Here is a 22,760-nt window from a genome sequence, read left to right as displayed (position 1 = left end):
TTTGTCACTTGCAAAAACAGCAAAAGATGAGAATTGGACATGGGATTGGGAAGGCACTAGAGAGCACACTAGAGTTTCATTGGTGGAACTGTGAATCATTGCATTTTGGAAAGCAGTTGGAATGTAAACAGTGACTAAAATGCTCCCATATCCTTTGACCCAGAGAGTCCTAAAAGTCCCCACGTATACCATGATATTTATCACTACACTTTTTGTGCATCAAAGGATCAGAAACAGGGTATAGATGTCCCTCAGTTGTGGAATGGCTAAACATGAACATAACGGAATATTACTGTTCTATAAAAAAGTATGAATGTGATTAATACAAAGAAGCATGGGAAAAGCTATATGAACTAAGGCAGAATGAAGAAAAGCAATATACGCAGTAACCACAACAGTGTAAACAGAACTACCACAAAAAATCAGAAGTGAATGTTGTGAAATTTTAAAAATAAGCACAGCTCCAAAGAAAAGATTGAGATGACATTTACCTCTCTACAGAGAAGGGAGGTCCACAAGTGTACATGGTACATATCTTCAGACTTTTTACATATATTGATCCAGTTGTGCTAATTTTTCCCCTTTTTTTCTTTAAAAAGTTATTTTTATGGGATGGCTCTCTGGGAGAGAGGAATACTGCGGAAAATTATGACAACGTAAAAGACATCAATAAAAACTTATTTTTTAATCCTCTTTTTCTGTGTATGTGTGTGTGTGTGTGTGTGTGTCCAATGTATTTGGTCTTTGTTAAGTTCAGACTTTTCAAAGAAAAATTTAATAAGACAACTTGGCATCATAGATTGAGATCGAAAAGGTCTAAGTTGAAGTCCCCTCTCTGGTACACAGTGGTTATGTAACCCTAGACAAATCATAACTTCTCAATGTATTGAGCAGTTCTGTAAGACTATAAACTGTAGAACATTTATTGATCTTCATTGGTAGAGGGCATTTCTCTCTCTAGAATTCCCTGCACCAGTGAGATCACAGGTTTAAATTCCTCCCCTCACCCCCCAAAAAAGTCCAAGCGTTGTGCTAGATGATGATTTTTTTTTTAAAAAAAAAAAGGATAGTCCATGACCTCAAGTTTGTATTCTACCCATGTGTCACCCTATCCAGATCCTGTAGGTTATTCTTTTTTGAGGAATTCAGTACCTGTTGTCCAGTCTCCTTTATCCTTTACCTGAACTTTCTGATTTGGCACTTCAGTTTACATACTGCTATGCCCTCAAATTTCCTTCTCAGTTCATCAGCTTCCTCATTTCTCACTCTCTGCAACTTCATTCCACCTCTACCACACCCAGGATTTTCCAACCCTTGATCTCATCACCCAGCACATGTGTTCACACACAAAAAAAATTATGTGTGATCTACCTCCACAGTCAATAAGTGAAATTCCTATCTGACTATATATAACACCTTTTCCTTCCATCTTTCCCTGTGCCTAACTAACTATATTTGCTGTCCTTCAGCTATCCCATACCTGCCTGCTTTTCCAGGCTGTCATTGCTCCCTTTCTTCCGTCTTGACCCTGCAGCTGACTGGTTTACCTTTATACTGTTCTTTCTCCTTGAATCCCTTATATGCTTACCTTATCTCAGCTCATTTATTTTTAAAATTTATTTTGAAATATTAAAACATTAATTAAAATGTTAATACTTTTTTTAAAAAAAAATTTTAAACCAATGCTGGATTATTCCCATCATCTATCTACTCCTGTTTTTTGTGTTAACACCCCTAGAGGATAACACTGTATTATATTGCAAATTTATGCTATGTGATGGCCTCTGTGGTACCTCACAGCTCTAGAGCTATGATTCTGTGATATTGACTGAGCCCTCACTTCTGCAAATCAGTATTTTATTCTTCCATAAGTGACTACCAAACTCTACCTACAGTATCTGTTCTAAAACTTTAATCCTCCTCTTATCTGCTTTGGGAGTTTACCTAGTCATTTAGTCATTCCCTCTCTGTCCCTATTGCTCAATCTCCTGGATCCTTCCTTTTCTGTTTTTTCCCCTAACTTCCCTTTTTCTTTAAGAGTACCACCATTCTTCAAGTTAGCCAGATTTATAAGATATCTTTAAACCCCTCTCTTCTCTCACTACCACCCCATAGCTCATCAGTTCCCAGGGCTTCAGCTATTTATTTCTATGCAGATAACTCCCAGAACTGTATACGTATTAGCCCCATATCTCCAACTGCCTACCAGATAAATAAATAGACCCAACACCTGGGTGACCCAGAGAAATCCCACACTTAGCATCCTTCCCCATCTTAATTTCCCTGTTTTTAAAGGTGCCACCTTTCTTCAAGTCAGTTATTCTGAACCCTCATTCTCACTACCACCCCACGTCTAATCAACGGCTGAGTTTTGCCAGTTCCACCTCCACAACGCTTTTATCCACTCACATGATCACCACCCTGATTCAGGCCCTTACTGCCGTTATTGAAACAACTTCCTTAATCAGCTCCTTACATCCAGCTTCTCTGATTTATTTTTTCACATAGCTGTCAAATGAGTAATGCTAAAATAGCGTTACCCTGTCCAAAAAGCTTCGGTGATTCTCTGTTGGTTCAAGAACAAAGTACAATTCTCCTCTATTTAGCCTTTGACAATCTGGCTTCAACTCCTCATTCTAGGCTGATTACATATTGCTCCTCTCATTCATTCTATGTCCTGGCCATACTGGCCTATTTGATGTTCCTGCTTCACAACATTCTGTCTTCTGTGTTTTTGCACAAACCAATCCTTATGCCTAGTAATGCTGTCACTTCTCTCCTTCACTGTTTAGAAACATTAGGTCTCTTCAAGGCTCCCTCAAGTTCTACCTTCTAAATAAGAAAAGACGTTTCCTGATTCTCCCAGTTAATTCTTCTCTAACCCTGAAATTACTTTGTATTTATTTTGTATAGATTTCCCTGTTTCTTACCTGTGTATATGTTGTTTGTCCTAGGAGAATATAAATTTCTTGAGAGCAGCGATTGTTTTCATTTTTCTCTTTATATCACCATCACACAGCACAATACCTACAGTACTATGGCAGATGATTAGTAAATGAATATTGTCTTGAATTCAGGGACTTGTCCAAAGTCACATGATTAACAAGTGGCAGAACTGTGATTTGAACCTTTATCTTCTAGCTCCAAATCCAGAAATATGCAGACTGGCTAGCTGACACTCCCTTGTAAGTCCCCTCCCCCCCACATTGTGTTATATAATTTAATATTTGGCTGCCAACCTATATTCAGGAATTTTCTTATCAGCTAGGTTTTTAGACTTAGTCATTTGTTTAATTCTCATTTTTATCCAAAGCCAAAATAAGAAATACGTTGTATTTATATGATGCTCCACTAAAATCCCAGTGTCTTATAGTGGCAGGAAGGTCACCTTGAGTTTTCTAATTCTATGCCAATGAGCCTAAGTTCCAGCAGATCCTACAGAGCTGGAAAGATTTAGAGTATTACCTGAGGACCAGCTTAGATACATTTAGAATTCATTCTGTTGGCTACAGCATGATAAATTTTAGCCACAAAGTTCCCAAAGACCTTACCAGGTTGTAGAGTGCTATAGCCTGTATCAGTAATTGCATGACAGTCACAGAATCTTGAAGCTTTAGAGTGTACCACAAAATAATACAGTGTGTTGTTCACACTAACATTTCTGTATTCATGTTTCCATGTTGTAAGGAGTCTGGCCTGAAGGATCAGATGGAACAGATATCAATGCTCTAGTGAGATCCCATAACCGAAAAGTGATAGCAGTTGCTGATGACTTTTGCAAGGTCCATCTTTTTCAGTATCCCTGTTCCAAGCCAAAGGTAAGTTCAGCTTCTAAGTAAGCAGGTCTTGGAGGAGGCAACAGGGCTCCTCGTTCAAGTACATTTCTGTATGTTTTACATGATTACACATGTGTAACATCAGATTGCTTGCCATCTTGGGGAGGGTGAAGAGGAGGGAGGAAGGGAAAAAATTTGGAACTCAGAATCTTATAAAAAATGAATGTTGAAAATTGTCTTTACATGTAATTGGTAAAAATAAAATATTACTTACAGTTTTATAAAGAGTACATTCCTAGTGATGGCAAGGCCACTTGGAGAACTAGTTCCTGATTGTCCTACATTCCTACTAGGATACTGAAAGAGACACCAGCTCTACCTGGCTCTTCCCTTGGACAGCCACAGAAGGATGCCCCTTGTTCCTTCTTCCTTCCTCTCCTCAGGGAGTAGGCAGCAAAAGAAGCAGCTAGGACTTCCTCATTTTAGGTGTTGGCAGAAGCCTCTTAGCAGTCAAGGGGTTTTAAGTAGGTTTTTTTGGTTTGACTTGATTTATTTTGGTGATTTTAAACCTCAGAATTCTTAAGCATAGAGTCATCAGAAAAATTCTTAAAGATGAGGAGCCTATCATGCTTTGTCATATATAATCATAAATATTATTACAATGCCCTTGGGTGTCTGTAATCTATTTTTCAGATAAGACAGTCCTTTGGGCATTTTTTTCCTTTTGGGACTAAAATAATGGACATTGCCATCATTCCCACCAACTTTTCTCTCATCCTACCCAGTTAATCATTGTTAGAGTAAGCAGGCATATAAAAAAACTAGTTTAATTTTTCTGTCTTATTTATTTCAAATAGGCACCAAGTCACAAGTACAGTGGCCACAGCAGCCATGTTACTAACGTCAGCTTTACTCATAATGACGGCCACTTAATTTCAACTGGTGGAAAAGACATGAGTATCATTCAGTGGAGAGTTGTGGAGAAATTATCTTTGCCTCAGAATGAGACTCTAGTAGATATTGCTATAACCAAAGCACCCATTTCTACCAATGAAAATGTCCTACAACCAAATACTCCCACCCCACCTCCCTCCTCCCAGCCCTTCAGTGATGCTGCTGAAAATGAAAGAATGAGTGATTCTTCAACACCCCTTGAAAATGACCTGGAACAGGCCGAAGAACAGAGTGAGGGGCAGAGTGAAGGGAGCAGTGAATACCTGGGGGAGCCTAGTTATGAAGAGCCTTCCAATGAGACCAGGGAAGAGCAAAGGGAGTCACCTATTCCTGAAGACCAGCAGAATTCACCAGTTTCTTAACACTTCAGCTTCAGATGATTGCTTTTTCCCATCTGAGGTATGTTTTGCAACAAGGAGAAAGTTGAGCTAACAGGAAGGGGAGTAATGGAGAATTACATCACTCCAAATGTTGGTTTCCATGTGGTCTGCTTTCTTCAGTAGTCTTACCTTTTATCTCCCAAATGGAGCTGACCTTCAGTTTGGTGTTTGTTGAAAACTGGCCAAAGTTAGCAGTAGGAAAAGACTGAAACATTCATTGTTTCAGAGATTGCTATGTGTGGAAGTGGCACAATGTAAATACTGGGGGGGAGGGGGGGTGGAATGGCAATTATTATGATCTGAAATAAATGACCTTATTATCTGAAAATGTTTTCTGCAGGAACTTCCAGAAAAAAACAAAAGCACTGTTAAATGTATCCATAAATATATAATGTGCTGTTGTTTCAAGTGTAGCAAGAAAAAAACAGAAAGTGAGCTCTTCATTGAGCTGTCCTTTGCTCTAACCCTGTCCCATTATGTGGAAGAAAAAGGGGACTAGAAATTGGGGGCGATTAAAGTAATGCCATGTGCAAGTAGCACTGCCTTCTTGATTAACAAATATGCAATTTTTCTTACACTACCAATAGATTCCAGATATATTTGCATTCTGTTTTTTTCTAAGGAAAGTTATAGCAAGGAATAGACATGTCATTCCCTGTGCACCTATCTGCTTAAAATATAAAGTATTGCCTAATAAAATTAACAAATTAGGCTAATCTACATGATGATCAAATTCTGTGGTCATCAAAAACTATGGATTCTTCTATTGACCTAAACAGTTTTCCAAACTATCCAGGTTAGCATTCATATGAAGGGGAAGGACTTTGTACCTACCTATAAAACTAAAATCTGATAGTTCCCTAGCTAAACTTAGCTAGGAAAAAATATGCAGTAAATTTTAAATTATGGAATTGGTGCCTGGGATTCTTTTTTTTTTCTTTCTTACAATTATAATTTCTTAGAGTGAAACTAAGCATCAGTAAATTGAAAATTCTTTTTACTGGCCTTATTAACAGTCATGATTTTGGTGTAGGACAGATTTTCAGATTTGCCATAGATGGTGATTTCCTCTGTTCAGAGATGTGATAAGCTTGTTGGCCATTTATGGGATATCACGGCATTTATTGTTATGCATTTGAAAATTTTTGTTGTTTTTTTTTTTAAGTTTTGTCATACACCTACGTTTTCCCTACATATGTTTCCTACTTTTAAAAAATTTATTGACAAGTATGCATTTCCTATGTATTTGTTTATACTTTGATTATATAAAATCTTTGTTGATGTTTTTTACTTGCTGCATTGTTCAGATATTTTTCAGTAGGATCATGTTTAAAAACTTTGGATGAGTTAAGAAGTCTTAAATGTTCAAGCGTTTACGTGATTGTGCCATTCCAAAGTGCATCAAAACTGTCATTCCCTTCTAGTATCTTCTCAGGAGTAATGCTGCAGATCAGGTATTTAGTCATCATTTGATAATATAAAAACTCCAGTGGCCTCCAAAAGGACATTTACAACATACATGCATACATGAATACATGAACACATACACATGTGCTGTATGTGACAGTGTGTATGAGTATGAACACAGGCACTTATTCTGTGTATCTGCATAGATCTATATATGTATGTAGGTAAACACATTGAAATACTCTGTATCAACAGATATACATATGTTTGTGTGTGTATATGTGTATCTCCTTTTGTTTACATCTGTTCAAGAAAACCTCAAAGTAGTTCTCTTCAAAAGAAGAGATACAGAGTCCAAGCAACCCATATGTTTTCTAATATGTTCTGTACATAGTTATCAGAGAGCACCAGTATTGGACTCAGACATTTGCCAATTAGTAATGATGATTAAAAGCTATCAGGTCAGCATGTGATATAATTCCCTACAAGGAACATACTGTAAGATGAGTGAGTAGTACTAAGAAAAGGAAAAGCATATCATAAAGCTTGTGGGGTGCAGAGCTCTCATGGTAAACATGGAGATGCATTTGGAAGCATCTGTCACCTTGTGGGGTTGCCATGTATGATGAAAATTATAATTGTGATATTCTTGTGTGGTAGTTCAGAAAACACTACTAATATGCAGAAAGCCTTACAACTTTCAATTGCTGGCAACTACTGTTTAATGGATAATGAAATCTGTGATAATGATGAAAATGGGTGGGATTATGAAACTGTAGATGTTTTTTAGAAAACTTGTGAATGAAATCTGAATCAGAGTGTTTCATGTGAAGATGTTTGAGCCATTTCTATCATGCATTCCTGTCTCATGGCAGAAATTTTTGAAGATAAATAAAATAATCAAAATAATGTGTTGCCTTTGACTACATAAGGATGTTAACTTTTCCTCAAATATTAATATTAGAAACTGTCATGCCAAAGAAAATTTAAGCAGCTAACTAATACTGCTGCTGCTAAGAACAGTGGCATTTTGCAGAGGAAAAAAAGTCAACAAGCATTTATTAAGTACTAACTAGGAGCTAGACACTGTACTAAACACCTGAGGATACAAAGAAAAGCCCCTAAAAATTTTTTTGCAAATACACACACACACACACACACACACACACTATCAAGTAGGGTCACCCAGTAATGGGTAGGGGAGAGAACACATAAGTAATTGTGTATACAAACTACACATAGATATGTGTGTATATACCGTATAAATGGAAGATGATTTCAAAAGAAAGCCATTAGCAGTGGGAGGGAGCAGGAAAGGCCTCTTGCAGAGAGATTTGACCTTAGCCTTAATTCAGTCTAGGGAAGCCAGGAGGTAGGGGTGAGGAAGAAGAGCATTACAGGCATGAATGAAAAGGCAGTGAATTAGAAGATGGAAGAATGAGTAAGCAAGGCAGTGCAGTTGGATCAGAGTCCATGGAGGAAATAAAAAGTAAAAACACAAGAAAGGTAGACAGGGCTAAATTGTGAAGGGCCTCCAAAACCAAACAGGTTATTATATTGTAGGAATGATAGGGAGCCCCAGAGGTTTACTGAGTAGAGGAGCGACATGATCAGAACTTCACTTTAGGAAAATTAACATGGGCAGTCAGGACCAACTAGATCAACAGGAGATTTGAGGCAGAAAGACCAAATTAGAAGGCTATTGCAATATCCAGGCTTTAGATCATGAGGACCAGTGACTGTGATTGGAGAGGAGACTTACAGAAGGAATGATACGAAGATTGAAATGGTGAGACTTGGCAGCAGATTGAATGTGGTGGGTGAGTGAGGCAGAGGTGACACAAAGGTTGCAAACCTGGTGACTGAGAATGGTGGTGCCTTCAACAGTCATAATAAAGTTTGAAAGAGGCTATAGTTTTAATGCAAAGTTAAGCTCTGTTTTAGACACTCTGAGTTCGAGATGCCTATGGGACATCCATTTCAAGATACCTGAAAAGCTATTAGTGATTCAAGGCTAAAACTCAGGAGAGATAGATATGGGAATTATTTGCAGAGAGATGTTACTTCAACCTATGAAAATTGATGAGATCACCAAGTCAGAGATTATATGGGGAAAAGAGAGCCAGGGATAGACCTTTAATGGACAGCACTGTTAGTGGGCATAGCTTGAATATCCAGTAAAGGAGAGATTATGCAGGAGAAACAGAAGAGAGCAGTGTCACAAAAACCCTAGAGAGGCGAGAATATCAGTAGAGGATGATGAACGATGTCAAATGCTGCAGATAGGTCGAGAGTGATCAGGCTTGAGATAAGGCTGTTAAATTGGGCAACTTTAGAGAGCAGTTTCAAATGAATGCTGAGATTTCAGAGGGTCTAGAAGCAAGAGGAAAGGAAGTAGCGGTGTTAATTCTAGACAAATTTTCAAGATTTTTCAGTATGATCTCATTTGGGGTTTTCTTGGCAAAGATACTGCAGTGGTTTGCCGTTTCCTCATTTTACAAATGAGGAAACCGAGGCAAAGTTAAATGATTTGCCCAGGGTCACACAATAAGTGTCTGAGGCCAAATTAGAACTGGAGTCTTCTGACTAGGCCCGGCACTCTGTACAAGGAATTTATCCCACAAGGAGAGAAATGATACAGGTCAATAACAACCCAGGATTGTCAAATGAAGAGAGTTTTTTTAAGGATGGTGGAAGAGGGGGGAGCAAGGAAGGAGCCAGTAGCTGGAGGGGATGGGATTGAGGATGAAAGTCGAGTTTGCCTTGGCAAGGAAAAGGGTCATCTCTCCTTAGGAGCTAGAAGTAAAGAAGATAGTAGCAGATGTGCAAGTCATGTGAGATGAAGGAGAAAGGGGCCTTTGTTTTTTTCAGTAAAGCTTGAAGCAGGATGGGGGGGTGGGGGTATTGAGAGATGTGAATGATAGGAACAGCCGCAGTGGTGAATGGGATGGGAAATCCATTAAAAGAGTTCCTCCCTGAAGTCTGAAGACCCAGTTAAGATTCTATAACAACTTTGTGGTGGACCTGCTCAGCATAGTTTCATGATTTTCTCCTAAGTTTTTGGTAGCAATGAATAAGGAGTACAGGAAATGGATGGTGAAATCAATCCAAGGTTGGGCTTGGACAGGGCATGATCAGCTATAGGACAAGAGGATAATTTACAGTTGAACTGGTTTGCCAAGGGGTCACTAGGGAAGGAAGCACGCTGTCATAAGTGCAGGAGTGATGACCTAGGAGAGAATTTAGGGATCCAGGGATTGGAGGTTATAGTGAGAATGAAAAACAGAGTTAGGGGAAGTGAGACATAGGGGAAAGTAGAATGATAAAAGATTATGAGCAGAGCAAGATTTCAGAGTTGACAAATATGGAAGTAGAACACGTGCAGGTATTGGCAACATCAGTGGTTAATACATCTCTGTGTATGTTTGAGGTGGAATGGAATAGGTCATGACAATTGAGTAGATTGAGGTTAAGGTATTTAAGGGAGCATCATTATGTGTGCTGAAGCCCCCTTGTGTGAAGGCAGGAGTTAATGGTTGGGGAAAAGACTTTGAGCCAGGGACTAAATCCATTGAGGGAAGAATTTGGGAGCTGGGTGCCTTGTTTTTTGGCCAGAAGCCCCCTCCCAGATTAATTTTTTTTCTTTTACTACTTAAAAGAAGCCAATCTTTGCCTCATTTCTTGCCTAGCCTTAATCACTGAATGGGTGTTGCTTCAGACAAACTGAGACCTGGGAAAGACCTTAGCAGCCGGCCCATAATACTCCCAAGTATAGTTCAAACCAGATTAAAATGTAATTATAAAATATTTATCAAAATAAGATAGACAATATAAATATAATAAAACATTAAATTTTTAAACTAGGTTAATATGCAACCGTAACGGATCCTTATATATGGATTTGTCTCACCCTCTTTTTCTATTTAAATTTGTCATCACTGACTTGGAGCATGGAAAAGTCAAGGAACTTGCCCCTAAGGAATGACAATTATAAAGAATTGAGGGAATCCTATGAAATAACGCTGAGTAGAGAGCACAGAAGAAAAGGCAACAGGGAAAGGACTTTCTGACTTTAATACCATCTTAAATGACAAAAGTCAAGTTAAAACCGAGGGACTCTGTTGTTACCGATAAACTAAAGTCCCGACCCTCTTTCGTTTAACTCATGTTACACCGTGTGATTGTGGTTTAGGTTTTGTGTGCTCTGTTGAACAAAACTAAATCTGATCACATCAGATTGCCATGTGCCCATCAGCCTCCCTCATTGCCAAAGCAGTGGGCAGTTTTCACTCCATGAGCCCTGTGTCAATCAGGTATAAAAAGCCTTCCCGACTGGCCATTATAGGCCAAGTGCTCTGCCCATGTTCACTCCTTCATGAAGCCCCTTCCCCCACCAATCCGTAGAAGACCCGAGCCTGGTTACCGGGGAGCCCTGCCATCAGCTGCAGGGCATTGTTCTTCCCTTTCCAGAGCATAACCACTTGGACCAGATAATAGATTTTCACAGGGAGGCATCCACTGATGGAGATGAATATGGGTAATTGCAGGTGCCGATGAATAAACAGCTCAGTGGGATTCAGAGAAATCTGCTCAAAAGCCAGATTTGGGCTCTTGACAGTTTAATTTCAACCACCCAGTTTCACTGATGGAACAAAACTAAGTGCTATAAGACAGTGACTGCAGCGAAAGAATTTAACTTTTTTAACAGCTACAGAAATGCCGTAGACTCGTCTCTTCCCAAACTGGTTTGGACTAAGTTGTTTAGCTGTGCCAGCTTCCTTCTGACTCCCATAACCGGAACATTTGATCTACTGTTCCTGTGTCTTGTACAAGCTACACCTCATACCTGGATCATACCCTTCTCATCTTCATCTTGCAGACCCCCTAGTGCTATTCACCTGCCACTGCCTTAAAAAGTCCCTTCCTGGTGCCCCTAGTTGATGACATCCCCAGCCCCATTATTGTATATTTATTTTTATATGTCCAGTACTTTCTTAGCAGTAAACCTGTTATATTGGCCTAGAATAGCAGTTCCAAAATTTTTTGATCTCAGGGCACATTTATACTCTAAAAATCATTGAGAACTGCCCCCCCACACTCTCCCTCAGGGCTTTTTGGTATGGTATTTCTATCAACATTTACTATATTAGAAATAAAAATGCCTTGGTATTCTGAAAAGTGTTTTGACCTCAGCGAGCCCCTGAAAAGGGACTCTTGGGGTCCTTGGACTACACCAGTAGGAAGAAAGCTTCTTCAGGTAAGGGGCCATTTTGTGTTGTGTCCACAGTGTTTAGAAGAGTACCTGGAGACATGTGGTGGGAGGTAGGTGCTTAGTAAATATTTGCTTGACTTCTCTCCCTTCAGAGTGGTCCTGACAGTGCTAATAGTTTGCAAACTGGAAACCTGGAGCCCAGGGTTCTCTTCCTGCTAACTGTGGGTGCATGCTTTTGCTACTTCTTTGGGGCTCAATTTCATGAAGTACGGAATTCACACTGCTGCATTCAATTCAGTTCAGTTCCAAAAACACTTATTAAGTGTCTGCTATATATGTGCATGGCACTGTAATAGGCAGAGGTGCAAAGAGTAAACGATGGCCGGGTCCCTGCCCTCAAGGCTCTTACATTCTTTTGAGGAATAGGAATCCTACTACTAGAAATCTGTTCTTTATTGCGAAGGTGAAATTGAGTCTTTTTATTTTTAATTAGCTGCCATACATTACTAGGTTAGCTAGGTGGCACCATAGTGCACAGAGCACTGGGCCCGGAGTCAGGAAAATCCAGCCTGAGTTCAAATCCAGCCTCAGACACATACTAGATGTGTGATCCTGAGCAAGTCACTTAACCCTGTTTGTCTCAGTTTCCCCATCTGTAAAATGAGTTGGAGAAGGAAATGGCAAACAGCTCCAGTATCTTTGCCAAGAAAAGCCCAAATGGGGTCACAAAGAGTCAGATATTTCACCTGCATCACTTAGTTTTCCCACTTGTACACTGTAATGAAGATGACAACGTTGCTGTTACTGCTGTTATCTGCCCATACACAGTGACTTACAAAGAATGAGAGAAACAATGCACATCACATTATCTGAATAAGTTTAAGGAGCATTAATGAATTCATGGATAATAAGACCAAAAGAGGTTATGAAAAGGTTAAGCCCTCAGGACCGGTGGTCTTTCCACTGTACCACAGTACAGTGGTTTGTGTGGTGTCCGTTGGCTGGAGTGATGGAAAAATTAGAGTCAACTTCTACAGGAAGGACTTTACACTTCGGATATCTTTGTGGACAAAAAGACCTGGCCTGAGGTGTTAACTCTAGGCACACCTATGTTCTGCACCAATACAATTTATGCATATTAGAGAGATGCAAATGAAGTATTGGGAGATCCAGGGCAGAAAAGGTCATTGCCAACGGGGGCGGGGGGGGGGGGGGGGGGAGCAGCAAAGTCTTCATGTAGTGAAGTGGGTTTGGAGAAACAGGTAGGAATTCAAGAGGTTGAGATAAGGACAGTATTCCATCCAACTTCCAACAAGAAACCTGAAGCAACTGTCTAAAGCAAGGGTTCTTTTTTTTTTTTTAATTTAAAAAAAATTTAATCTGTTCCTTCCACTACTTGCCACTCCCATTGAACAAATTTTTTTTAAAAATTGGAAAACAAAATCCTCATTACATAGCTGCATAGGCTAGCAAAATAGGTTCCTACAATTGCCATTTCCAAAAATGTATGTCTCTTTCTGCATTTTAAGTTCATTACCTCTTGGTCAGGAGGTAAGCAGTGTATTTCACCACCATTCTTTTGAATTCATGGTTTATCATTGCACTGATCAGAGATCTAAAGTCTTTCAAAGTTAATTTCTTCAATAGTGTTGTTAAACACATTGTATAAATTGTTCACCTGGTTCTGCTTGTTTCTCTCACCATCACTTCATAAGAATCTTTCCAGTTTCCTCTGACATTGTCCTTTTCATCATTTCTTTTGAAACAATAATATTCCATTGTGTTCATATATTACAATTCGTTTAACCATTCTCCAATAGGAAGACACCCCCCTCCCTTAGTTTCCAACTTTTGGCTACCATGAAAAGAGCTGCTACAAATATTTTTGTATATATAAATCCTTTTCCTCTTTCTTTAATTTCTTGGGGAATATGGACCTAGTACTGTTAAAGCTGGATCAAATAGTATGCACAGTTTTATAACTTAGTGAGCATAAATGCAGATTACTTTCCAGACTAACTTGACCAATTCACTGCTCTTTCCTATAGCCCTTCCAATATTTGTCATTGTCTCTTTTGTCATCCTTAGCAGTCTACTAGGTGTGAGGTATAACCTCAACACTGTTTTAATGTGCATTTCTTTCTTTCTTAGTGATTTTATGCATATAGCATATATTGCTGTGCACATAGCATTATTCATGCAATTGTTGATAGCTTAGATTTCTTCCTCTGAAAATTGCCTATTCGTAGCCTTTTATCTAATAGTGAATGGCTTACACATCTTGAGGTTCTTAACATGGGGTCTGTGAACTTTTTCAGAAAAAAATTTGAAAATAATATTTCAATAAAATTGGTTTCCTTTGAAATCCTATGGATTTTGTTTTATGCATTTAAAAATATTATTCTGAGGAGTCCAGACACTTCACCAAACTGATGCTGAAGAGGGGAAGCCACCAAAAAAAGGTTAAAAACCTCTGGCCTAAAGCTCCCTAGCCTCTGCTACAGCTCAAGTGTTCCCTGTCCCTGGTTAAGAAAGTACAGGCAGTTGCTTCATAACTCACTGGTTCATTATCTGGTGCTTTTGTGAGGGGTCTGTAGAGATGACATTAGAGAAGCAAATTCTTCCTCTTCCCTCCATAGCATAGGATCCCTGATTAAGAGGCAAAATCAATTTGTGCTGCCAGCTGTTTGCTGCTGATGGATAATTGAACATTTCGCCAGCAAAATCCTTTTCAATCAAATCTGATAGGCTTCCAAATTTCCATTTAGAAGATGTACTCATTTTGATCAGGGCCAAGATTCCCTTCAATGCCAGGGCTGCTGCTCACCAGCGTTCCTAGTCGGAACTTACTAGCTACCCTCAAAAGTGTCCAGAAGATGCAGAGGGTGACAACAGCAGCCTGATGGGGAGCTGCTGAAAAGAACTCATTAACAGCATGCACTTCATTGGGAAGAAAACTGAAAAGTTGTTCAGGGAGTTTCCCAGCTCCAAGTAACTAAGACATAAAGCCACATTCTCCCTCAGTTTGACACACAGGATTTGGAGCAAAGTGAAGTCCAACAGGGAGGCTAAGTGATTTGCCTACTGTCACCCATCCAATAAGTGGCACAACTAGGACTTGAACCCTGAGCCTCAGACCTGAAAGACAGTGTATCTTTTACAAAGGAATATTTACTTCAGAAGGCACAATCACAAACATACAAATTTATTTCCCCAAGGAGGCAAAATTCCCCTGCCCCTTTGTACCATGTCAGTCTCCGGAATGGGAAGGAGATTTGATTTATAGTTTAGCTCAGTCTCTGGGAGGGGAAGGGGATTAGATTTATAGTTTAGCTCCATTCCTTCGGAGCACAGTCCTAGTTCCAAATCCCAACGCCCCTCGGGCTCCAGGCACCCTGGCTTCTCTGAGCTGTCATGGCAACGTAATCTGGCTGGCTGCACTAGCCCACCTGCAATCCTGGCTCCAAGGTCCCACAGGGATCACCTCCAGCCCCTGAAAATGAGGACAAATAACAGAACAGACACAAAAACTCCCAGGGTCTTTTCTAGGAGCTGGTGGCTAAAGAGAAGGAAGCAGGGGGAGGATCATCCCTCCTCCTCTCACCATTTCAGTTCATGGCATCCAAGCTGGGCCCACTACATTGGAGTTGCAGAGAGTGAACATCTTGGAGGGACTACGTTTAAAGATGCAGACTGCCAATCTCCACTGGTAGGGGACCCAGCAGGATCTACATTAGGCAAACTAGGCTGGCTTAAAAGTCAGGTTACATTCAACAAATACTGTCCTCTAGTCTGTCAGTCAAAAAGTATTTACTATATGCCAGGCACTGTGCTAAGTGCTGGGGATATAAAGAAAGGCAAAAACAGTTCCTGCCTTCAAGGAGCTTACAGTCCGACAGGAGAAAAACACATAAACAAACAGATATGCAAAACATACATACAGATAGTCTCGGAGAAGGTATTCATTACTGGAGGAACCACGGAAGGACTCTTACTGAGGGAGGGATTTGAGTAGGGTCTAGAAAGCCAGGCAAACTTAAGAGAGAAGTAAAGAGGGAGAACGCTTCAGGCATAGGCACAATCAGTACAAAGGCATGCAGATGAGCTCTAGAGTGTTATATTGAAGGGAAAGCTAGGAAGCCAAAGTAGCTGGACCATATAGTGTATGTAAAGGAGTAAAGTGTAAGAAGCCTGGAAAGGCAGGGAGGGCCAGTTTGTGATGGGCTTTAAAAGCTGACTAGAGAACTTAATGTTTGGTCCTGCAGGTAATAATAGGGAGCCACTAGAATTTACTGAGTAACATGGGTCAGACCTGTGTATCGCTTTGGCAGGTATGAGGAGGATGGATTGGAGTGTGGGGAGACCTGAGTCAAGGACACCCACCAGAAGACTACAGCAATCGTTCAGGCGAGGGTTGATGAGAACCTGAATGAGGGAAGTAACCGTGAGTGGAGAGGAAAGAGTTACAAGAAACGTCAAAAGATAGAAGTGATGAAATTTGGCAACAGTTTGGATGCGTGGGCTAAGTGCAAATAAGGCATAAAGAATGACAGAAAGGTGGCTATGAGGACGGTCATACCTCAACAACAATGGGCAAATTAGGAAGAGGGGAGTGTTGGGGGAAAAGATAGTTGAATTTTAGATGCCTACAGGACATCCAGTTCAAGATGTCCAAATGACCATTAGTGATATGGGACCAGAGCTCATGGAAGAGTGTAGGGCTGAACACGTAGATCAGGGAAATCATCTGCATAAAGATGATAATTGAACCCAAGGGAGCTGATGAAATCATCAGATGAAACAGCATAGAGAGCAAAAAGAGAAAGGGACTCATGACAAAACCTTGGGGGACATCCATGGTTATTGGTTGTTACATGGATTAAAAAAAAAAAAAAACAAAACCAAGCAGAGGAAACTGAGAAGCATCAGACAGGAGAACCAGGAGAGAATACAGTCATGAAAATCTAGAGATAGAAGTATCCAGAAGTAGTTTTTACACAAATGTTGCAGGGAGGTCAAGAAAGAGCAGGACAGAGGCACCATCAGACTTGGCAATTAAGAGATTACTTGATAACTGTTTGTTGTTATTCGATAGATCAGTGTGTCTGACTCTTTGTGACCCCATGGACCAACTATCCATGGGGTTTTCCTGGCAAAGATATTGGAGTGGTTTGCCATTTCCTTTTCCAATGAATCCTTTTGTTAGGCAATCAGAGGTTAAGTGACTTGCCCTGGGTCACGTAGCTAGAAAGTGTCTGAGACTAGATTTGAACTCAGGTCTTCCTGACTCCAGGTCCAGTGCTCTATCCACTGAGCCAATTGGTAACTTTGGAGAGGTCAATTTTTATTGAATGTTGAGGTTAGAACCAAACTACAGAAGGTTTAGAAGCAAGTGAGAGGAAAGGAAGAGGAAGCATTATAATTCTTTTCTGTCTCGAGAGTTTTTCCTAAGAAGGGACAGCTATGAAAAGATAGCAAGCAGGAATGATAGCATCAAGTGGAAATTATTTAAAGATGGGGGATCCTTGCGTAGGTCTCTAGGCAGCAGGGTAGCAGCCTGCACATAGGTAGAGACTGAAGAGTGAGGATGACAGTGAGGCAAAATCCCCTAGAGAAAAGGAGAGTAGCACATGTAGACGGGTTGGCCTTGGCAAGAAGGGCCACGTCTGCATCCATGCAGTGAAGGAGGAAATGAGATGGAGAAGGGAGAAGAAGGAGCTCTTGGTGAATGATGTTAATTTTTTCAATAAAATATAGGACAAGGTCCTCAACTGAGAGGGTCAAGGAAGGGGGTGTCATGGGAGTTTTTAGGAGACATGAGAAGGTTTGGGATAGCCTCTGTGGAGAATGGAATGATAAGCAGAATTATTGCTTTGGGGGAGTGAGGGCTCAGTTGAGATTAGATAATATAAATAAATGTTGAACCCAAACAGCTCTGTTCAGCAGCATATGAATAAGAAGGCGGGAAGAGGATGATGGGGATATCCCACTGCTGGATTTTGGCAAGGCATGATGGAAGAGAAGAGAAGGGGGCAAAGGATGTGAAAAGAGAAGATTACAGGGAGTTGAATTATTTCACTGATGGGTTGAAAAAGCATAGCCACTGCAGAAGTGATGGCCTGAGAAAGAACAGAGGCGTGGAGGCAATGGAGGTCATGAGGAGGAGGAAGAACAGGGTTAAAGATGAGACACGGGCAATGATGGAATGATAAAAGATTATGGTCAGATGAAGGAATTTGGGGAATTCACAAACATGGAATTGGAACACGTGGTGACAGCAAGATCAAGGGAATGACCCTGTGTGTAACAGAGATGGAGTCAAGGAATAGGTCATGAGAACTGAGATTAAGGAACTAGAAAGTTAAAGTATTTGAGAAAGCATAAATATATATATATATATATATGTATATATCATGAGGTCATGAAGTATGAGGGCAAGAGCTGAGTTACAGAGAGAGACTGTAAGCCAGTCACTGAACTCCCTGAGAAAGGAAGTAGAATGTCCTGAGAGTCAACAGATAACTGGAATATGTGGAGGGTCCAGTGGTAATGGCATTACTTTGGGGATGAAAGAGAAAACTGCCTTGTAGGTAAGAGGAAAGTGGAAAGGCAATGGCCTGAGCCCTTGAACACCATGTCTGTGGCTCGGCACGGAAGTGGTTCCCCAAGAGGTACTTGAAGGCTCTATTTCTTCTTTGCTGTGAGTTAAAGGAGCTTAAGGCCATGATCTCTGCCTCTCCCTGCTATTACAGCAATCAGAGGTGTTTGCCCTGGAAAGTTCATCAAAGGGATGAATAAGATTGTAATGGTAGGAAAGCCTACAGATGGCTCCCTTAATAAAGCTATGATTAGTAGCTGGTGAAGCAGGAGTGGTTTCCATGGAAACCCCTTGTGTTAGACAGGAGATGCTTGTTGTACAATTAAATTATAGTAGTTAATTACATTTCTTATTAAACATTACTAAACTTAAACATAGGGATTTGTACAAGAGTTGCTCTTTTCCCTACTCTTTAGACAATAGGGATCAGTCAAATGGACAAGAGTCTAAGACCTCTGCCTCTGAGGACACGTAACATGGAGCTCATTCAATCAATGTCTCATGTACAAGGCACTATGCTAGGTGCTAGGAATACAGCGACACAAACACAAGTCCCTGCCCTCAAGAAACTTATGTTCTGAGGTGGGGGGGAGGGTATGACATATATAAAAGGATAATACTGGGTAGGACTTGAGAGGGACAAAGGAGAGGTACAAAGTGCTCTAGAAAAAAATCTGAAAGAACACATTCAGCTGGGGAGGATCTAAAACGGCCTAGGGAGGAAGCCTGAGCTAAATCTTCTGGAAGAAACCTAAGCGTTCCTGGGTTATGACACCACTAGGCCAATACTCCAAAGAGGTAAGAGAAAGGCAGCCCCATACGCACAGAAGTATTTATAGCAACTCTTCTTGTGGTGGCAAAGATTTGGAAACCAAGGGGGTGACCAGCAACTGGGGAATGGCTAGACAAAGTGTACTATGGGAATATAGTAGAATGCTATTTGTACTGCAAAGCATCAAGAAAGAGGTGATTTCAAAGAAACCCAAGAAGGTTTGTATGAACTGCTGCATAGTCAAGTGAGCAGAACCATAAAATACTGACATCAGAAAGACAAACAACTTTGAAAGACTGAAGGAAACAAGCGTTTATCAAGTGCCTACTGTGTGTCAGACACAGAGCTAAGTGCCTTAATAATAACAGCTGTCATTTATGTATTCCTTACTATATGCCAGGCACTTGCTAAATGCTTTAGAATTATCTCATTTGATTCCCACAAAAACCCCGGGAAGTAGGTGTTACTATTAGCCCCATCTTACAGATGAGGAAACTGAGACAAACAGGAGTTAAGTGACTTGGCCAAGGTCACACAGCCAGTTAAGTGTCTGAGGCCAAACTGGAACTCAGGTCTTCCTGAAGACAGGCCCAGCACTCCATCTTCTGGCTGCCTTAAGAATTCTGAGTGAATGAACTGAAGAAATCTGATCAATGCAGTAACCAACCAGAATTCTAGAGGACCCATGAAGCATGCTACCTACCTCCTGACGGAGAGATGATGGACTCTGGGCACAGACTGAGACATAAATTTGTGAACATCCCCAATGTAGGAATCTGGTTCCCTTCAATATACATATTAGCTATAAGGGTTCTGTTTCTCTTTTTTTTTTCTTCAATGGGAGAGGAGGAAATAGTAGGTGGGAGAAAAAAATGGATTTTTGTTCATTAAAAAAATAACTTTTAAAAAAAACCCTTCTTTCACAACATGACTAATGTGGAAATGTTTTACATGATTGCGAATGTATAACATATCAGACTGCTTGCTGTCTTGGAGAGGAGGGAGGGGAAGGAAGGAGAGAGAAAAATTTGGTACTCAAAAACTTTCAGAAAAGAAATGTTGAAAATTGTCTTTACGTGTAATTGGAAAGGACGAAGTAGTATCAAAAAAGAAAAGAGACAAAAGCATTCTGAAAGGATTCTGCCTCCCTCTTTAGCCCTAGATCACCTTCCCCATAGGCTTTCTCTGTTCCTTTCTGCAGCTGCTGAAGTCAGTAGAAGTCATGTATCTGCTGATTAGGTCCCCTGCAAATTTAATGTCATCTAACCTCAGCCATGGAGAAGGAAATGGCAAACCACTCCAGTATCTTTGCCAAGAAAACCCCAAATGGGGTCACAGAGTCAGACCTGACAGGACTGAAAAACAACCTCACCCAGTGTCTCAGGGCTTCCCAGAAATCTTTTTTTTTCCTGCCCTGACCAACTCTCTCTCTCTCAGTTTCAAACCTCTTCTTCTCTACTCAGTCCCCTAGAACACTCCCCCAAGCCTCCCTCCACCGCCTCCTCTCAGCAGATGAGCACCCTAACCTCCCGTTCTTCATATCCCCTGAGCTCTGTTCTCCATTCTACTTCAACCACACACTGCAGTGGTCGTGCCTTAAAGACATCCCAAATCCCCAACCAAATGAGTTTGGCCTAGCTCTGGCAGCTGGGCTTTCTGGGAAGGCAGAAGGAATGAAGGAGAAAGCAGGTGCATTCTAAGCAGAGGCATTACCGTGAACAATAGACGCTTTACTGAGGTGTCCATTATAAGGAAGAGAGATGACAGGGTCTGTTATAAAATTGAAAACACCCCAACATACCGCTACCCCTCCAGCCCCTCCCACCCTGAGGGCAAGAGTGTGACCTTTGGGGGAAGGTTGCTTCCCCTTTAAGGAGAGACAAGACTCTAAGGCTAAGATGAAGTCTAGGTTACCTTGATCCTCAAAGTTAAGCCAAGATGGAGCTCTGGGATAGAAAGGACAACAGAGCTGAATGGACAAGAAGGTATGGATAGGTCTCAGTCTGTGCTGCTGAAGGTATTATCCACATGGATGTGTGACCACAGACTCAGTGAAATACTAGAGCAGGTCGAATGCTTGCACTGTAGACTGTAGGAAGCCCTCGACACAAAAGGGACCAGTTGGTGGCACCACCCTCTCTTGGTCACTGCTCCTTCTAATCTGTGGAATCCCTGCTGCCACAAAGCCCTTTCAGAAGTCTGAGGGGTTTCAGAATTCCCATCTGATCTGGTCAGCGCGCACTTGGACCAGTGCATGTAACCCTCTGCTGAGGTGCCGGGTCAAGGGCTTCTCTTCCTTCCAAAGACTGTCCCATACCCAAAGCTCACAGGAACCAGGGCCTCTGTATCCACTCGAAGAGGAGCTCCATGCTGCCCTGATGTTGACATAGGGTCACTATCACTGAATGTAGTAACAACCCACATTCAGAACATACTAACGGTTACAAAGTACTTTGCTCACGACAATTCCATAAAGTAGGCATTGCAGTTCTAATCATCTCTATTTTGTAAATTAAGAAACCCAGGCCTAGAGAGGTTAAGTGGCTTTCTCAGGCAGTAGAAGTCTTAGCCCGGAATCAAGCCCAAGTGTCTTTTCATTACACACAGTGCCTCCAAACTTAGAGGGAACCTAGATTTCACCCCAGTTCTAGTCTCCTTCCCTAAAAGGTCACACCATAACTTGCCAGTGTGGCGATGCTTCATTCTTCAGTTCATACCCTAGAGCAGGGATGGGGAACCTTCAGCCTAGAGGCCAAAGATTCCCCACCCTGCCCTAGAGGCACATTAAGAAGAAAGATTAAAAAAAAAAGCCCGGACTTTGCACCATGGGCTGAAATATGTCTAACTAAAATCCCTCTTGCAATTCCACTCTGTTTTTGTTCTTTAAAACCCTCAATGGGTGTGCAATGGCTGGGAGGTGGGAGGGGGAGGTATACAACAGACTCATGCCCAGGGTATAAAATATAGCTTCTCCACATGACTGATTCTTAAAGAGCATATAATGATGGGGCAGGGGGAATGAGTGCACATACACAAAGGAGTATAAAAACAAGACTTTCCCATAATGACTCAGTTTTAATTAGCACGACAACCATTTGAAAGCAATTTGACTTCCTATGAAAGGTTAATGAAATTCATGTTTTGGAGATACTCAACACAATACAAACTTTGCCAGAAATACAAATCTAACCTTTATTCTCTAATTATTTGGCCAGAATGATTTCCTAGCAGCAGATTAAATAAGCCTCTGAGTGACTCTAATTAAACACTAGTGAACTCTGATGCTGACATCAGCTCATTGAGCTGCAATTTCATTTTCAAATTAATCCACTGCATAATGTGAAGTTTCCATAACTTGGCCACATAGCAGGCAGACCAGGGACATCAAAAGGCAAGGGTCCAAATGAGCTTGTTGCCTGCCTGACACTGACCTACTCTACAACATCTCCCTGTCTCCTCATCCCCTGGGCTAGCAGGGTTTTCACCAAGGTCCCTGGGGTCAAAACCAGAGCCGCCTCTCAGGGGTCAAAGATGGATGGTTGTTGACCCCTTGATCCAATGGGGGAAGACATCTTCTTGGCTCCTCTTCCCATTGTGCTTAGCTCAGAGGCTTGCTCCCTTAGTGATTGACAGAGGTGCAGAGGCCTTCTATAGCCGTAAC

At 41.0% G+C, this 22,760-nt stretch overlaps 1 protein-coding gene across 5 annotated transcripts in view; it reads left to right on the top strand.

Moving 5' to 3' along the window:
• Positions 1 to 7,426, top strand: part of EML4 (EMAP like 4) — a 174,087-nt gene extending 166,661 nt beyond the window's left edge. For all 5 annotated transcript variants that reach the window (XM_036749103.1, XM_036749102.1, XM_036749100.1 and 2 more), the window contains 2 exons: positions 3,688 to 3,818; positions 4,634 to 7,426. In XM_036749103.1, the coding sequence (XP_036604998.1) occupies positions 3,688 to 3,818; positions 4,634 to 5,092 (590 nt within the window). In that variant the 3' untranslated portion in view covers positions 5,093 to 7,426. The remainder of the gene's footprint in view (positions 1 to 3,687; positions 3,819 to 4,633) is intronic.
• The last annotated feature ends 15,334 nt before the right edge of the window (positions 7,427 to 22,760 follow it).

This window comes from Trichosurus vulpecula, chromosome 3 (assembly GCF_011100635.1).
Source record: "Trichosurus vulpecula isolate mTriVul1 chromosome 3, mTriVul1.pri, whole genome shotgun sequence".
NCBI classification, from domain to species: Eukaryota; Metazoa; Chordata; class Mammalia; order Diprotodontia; family Phalangeridae; genus Trichosurus; species Trichosurus vulpecula.
This window is presented reverse-complemented; position numbering and strand designations above follow the sequence as displayed.